The sequence below is a fragment of the Eimeria acervulina genome, genomic scaffold (genome assembly GCF_000499425.1).
Source record: "Eimeria acervulina Houghton genomic scaffold, Eah_scaff1513, whole genome shotgun sequence".
NCBI classification, from domain to species: domain Eukaryota; phylum Apicomplexa; class Conoidasida; order Eucoccidiorida; family Eimeriidae; genus Eimeria; species Eimeria acervulina.
In genome coordinates this window covers 3593-6426 of record NW_013550214.1, presented here as the reverse complement: position 1 = coordinate 6426, position 2834 = coordinate 3593, and the positions used below count along the sequence as shown (strand labels likewise).

At 52.0% G+C, this 2834-nt stretch overlaps 1 protein-coding gene across 1 annotated transcript; it reads right to left on the bottom strand.

Moving 5' to 3' along the window:
• Positions 1 to 270: 270 nt before the first annotated feature.
• On the bottom strand, positions 271 to 2706 carry EAH_00060550 (hypothetical protein, conserved; the record flags this gene model as incomplete). The annotated part of the gene is made up of 3 exons (XM_013397082.1): positions 271 to 1632; positions 1971 to 2117; positions 2374 to 2706. The coding sequence occupies 3 exons, from the start codon at positions 2704 to 2706 to the stop codon at positions 271 to 273; spliced, it is 1842 nt and encodes a 613-aa protein (XP_013252536.1).
• Positions 2707 to 2834: the final 128 nt, after the last annotated feature.

Here is a 2834-nt window from a genome sequence, read left to right as displayed (position 1 = left end):
TATATATATATATATATATATATATATATATATATAACGCGCTCTTATTTGTTGATTTTTATTGTGGCTACCTTCCTAAACCGTAAACGCTAAACCCTAAACCCTAAACCCTAATTCATGCGTATATATATTTATGCGTATCTCCCGCATTTTAATAATTACTTTAAAACTAAAAACATCAAAACTTTCTCCTTCCTCAAGGGAAAGGAGCCGACCCAGCAGCAAATGAGGCGCCTGCTGCAGCAGCAGCAGCAGCTGCTGCTGCTGCTGCTAAGTTTCTAGCCAGGCGAGAGGGTCTTGTATAGGTTTATTATTAGTGAGGCCCCCGCTACTGTTTTCTATCGTTTGCTGTTGTGGCAGCTGCATCGGAGGGGTTACGCTTGCAGATTTGCTGTTGTTGCTGTTGGTGTTGCTGCTGCTGCTGTTGCTGCTGCTGCTGCTGCTGCTGCGGCGCAGCAACTGCATGGCGTTGCTGAGTGATCGCTGAAGTTTCTTTACAGTTAGTGGTTGAGGCTTTGAGGGTTCTGCCTTGTCTTCTTCTTTTGCTGCTGCTGCTGCTGCTGCTGCCTGTGCATCGGCCGTCTCTTTATTCTTTCTGTCTCCTTTCTGCTGCTCTTCATTTGCTCTGCATGCAGACAAAGAAGAGACAAAATCTTTGTTATGCTGCGGATCGCTAATACCTGTTGAGGGGCCCTCTGCTGTCTCCCCTATAGTGTATATTGCTGGTGCTGGTGCTGGTGCTGCTGCTGCTGCTGCTGCTGCTGCTGCTGCTGGGGCTGGTGCTTCTGAGGAAGCAACAGCAGCCTCGCCACCACCGACACTGCTGCCCCTGCTGCTGCTGTTGCTGGAGGTGCTGCTGTTGCTGCTTCTGTTACTCCTGTTGCTGCTGTTGCCTCCACCACTGCTGCTACTGCTGCTGCTGGTGCAACTGCTGCTGCTGCTGCTGCTGGATAGAGGTAGGGGCTGCTGCCTCGTTGCAGCAGCAGCAGCAGCAGCAGGAGCTGGATTTGATGGCTGCGCATTAAATGTCTCTCTTGCTGTTTTATTCATTAGGCGAGACAGCAGCTTGCGGGGGCCCCCCCACCCCCTCTCACGCGGAGACACAATCTGCTGCTGCTGCTGCTGCTGCTGCTGCTGCAGCTGCTGCAGTTTTTGCAGAGGGAGAGGAGGCACAAAGGGAGTAGAAGAGGCCTTCACGGGGATAGGGCCCCTTGGGGAATAGTAGGTGCTTCCATCTTGCACCTGCTGCTGCTGCTGCTGCTGCTGCTGCTGCTGCTGCTGTAGCTGCTGCTGCTGCTGCTGCTGCTCCTGGGCTAGTGCTGCAGCTAAGCTAGTTTTATTATTATTTTCTTGTCTGTGTATGAGCCTCCTAAAAGTAAGCAAACCACTGAAAGGAATATTCTGATGCCGCGGAGAAGCCAGAGGTACGTTGCTGCTGCTGCTGCTGCTGCTGCTGTCTGCTGCTGCTGCTGAGGAAGGAGACGGTCTCTGCACGTGTCCCTGTCTCGCCCCTAACTCTGCAAATGCTGACTCTGCATATTTTATTTTATATTTAATCAGCTGACACTGCAGCTGCTGCTGCTCCGACAGTGCTGCCTCCAGCTGCTGCTGCTGCTGCTGCTGCAGCGCGCGCTGCAGCAGCAAACAAACAAACAAGCAAAAAGGGGCACTCTACGCTCAGCAGCAGTAGCAGCAACACAAACAGCAGCAGCAGCAACACCATAAGCAGCAACAGCTGCAGCAACACAACAGGCACATAACACAATCAGCAGCAACAAGAGCAGCAACAGCAGCAGCAGCACATAACCAGCCCCAGCAGCAGCATAACATTAAGAACAGCAACAACAGCAGCAGCAACAGCAGCAGCGCCACAAAAGCAGCAGCAGCAGCAACCGCAGCACAACATAACCTGCAACATGAGCAGCAGCAGCAGCAGCAGCAGCGGGAGGAGCAGCAGCAGAAGACCGCACCTGTTTGCTGCAGAGATCCTTGAGCTGCTGCATTTCTTTTGTTGCGTTGTTTGTTTGCTGCTGCTGATAAAACAGCTTTGCTGCTATCTCTTCTTTCTCTGCTCTCAAAGCCCTCGTCTGCTGCCGCTCCCTCTCCAGCTCCTCTGCCTGCACACCGCAAACCCTAAACCCTAAACCCTAAACCCTAAGCCTTAAACCCTAAACCCTAAACCCTAAACCCTAAACCCTAAACCCTAAACCCTAAACCCTAAACCAAAAACCCTAAACCCTAAACGCTAGGAACAGTTGGAAGTCAATCCTGAAACCCTCCACACCCTAACCCTCAAACCCTAAACCCTGCCCCCCAAACCCTAAACCCTAAACCCTAAACCCTAAACCCTCAGGGGATTGTCTGTTGACTGACGAGTAGTTTGTCTGTATTTTCATTTCGATTTGCTGCTGCTGCTCTTAGTTCTGCTTCTGTTAATTGCTGCTTGGTGGTGCTGAGTGCAGCAGATAGGCATGCAATCTGCTGCAGCAAGCTGTCTCTTTCTTCTTTTGCTGCTAGAAGCTCCTTTTGCTGCTGCTGCGCAACCGCGTTGTGCTGCAGCTGCATACGCTCCCGCAGCAGCAGATGCTGCTGCTGCTGCTGCTGTTGCTGCTGCAGCAGCAGCAACACCCCACGCGTTAAATCCTTTGCTTTCTCTTGCAGAGCAGCAACTTCTCCTTCAGCAGCAGCAAGACAAAACTTTAACATATCTACTAATTCTGCTGGGGTGTATGCTGAGCTAGAGCCCTTCAATCCCTCTTGCTGCATCGGTGCAGCAGCAGCAGCAGCAGCAGCAGCATCACCGCCTCCTCCCTCCCCTCCGGCAGCTGCAGCAG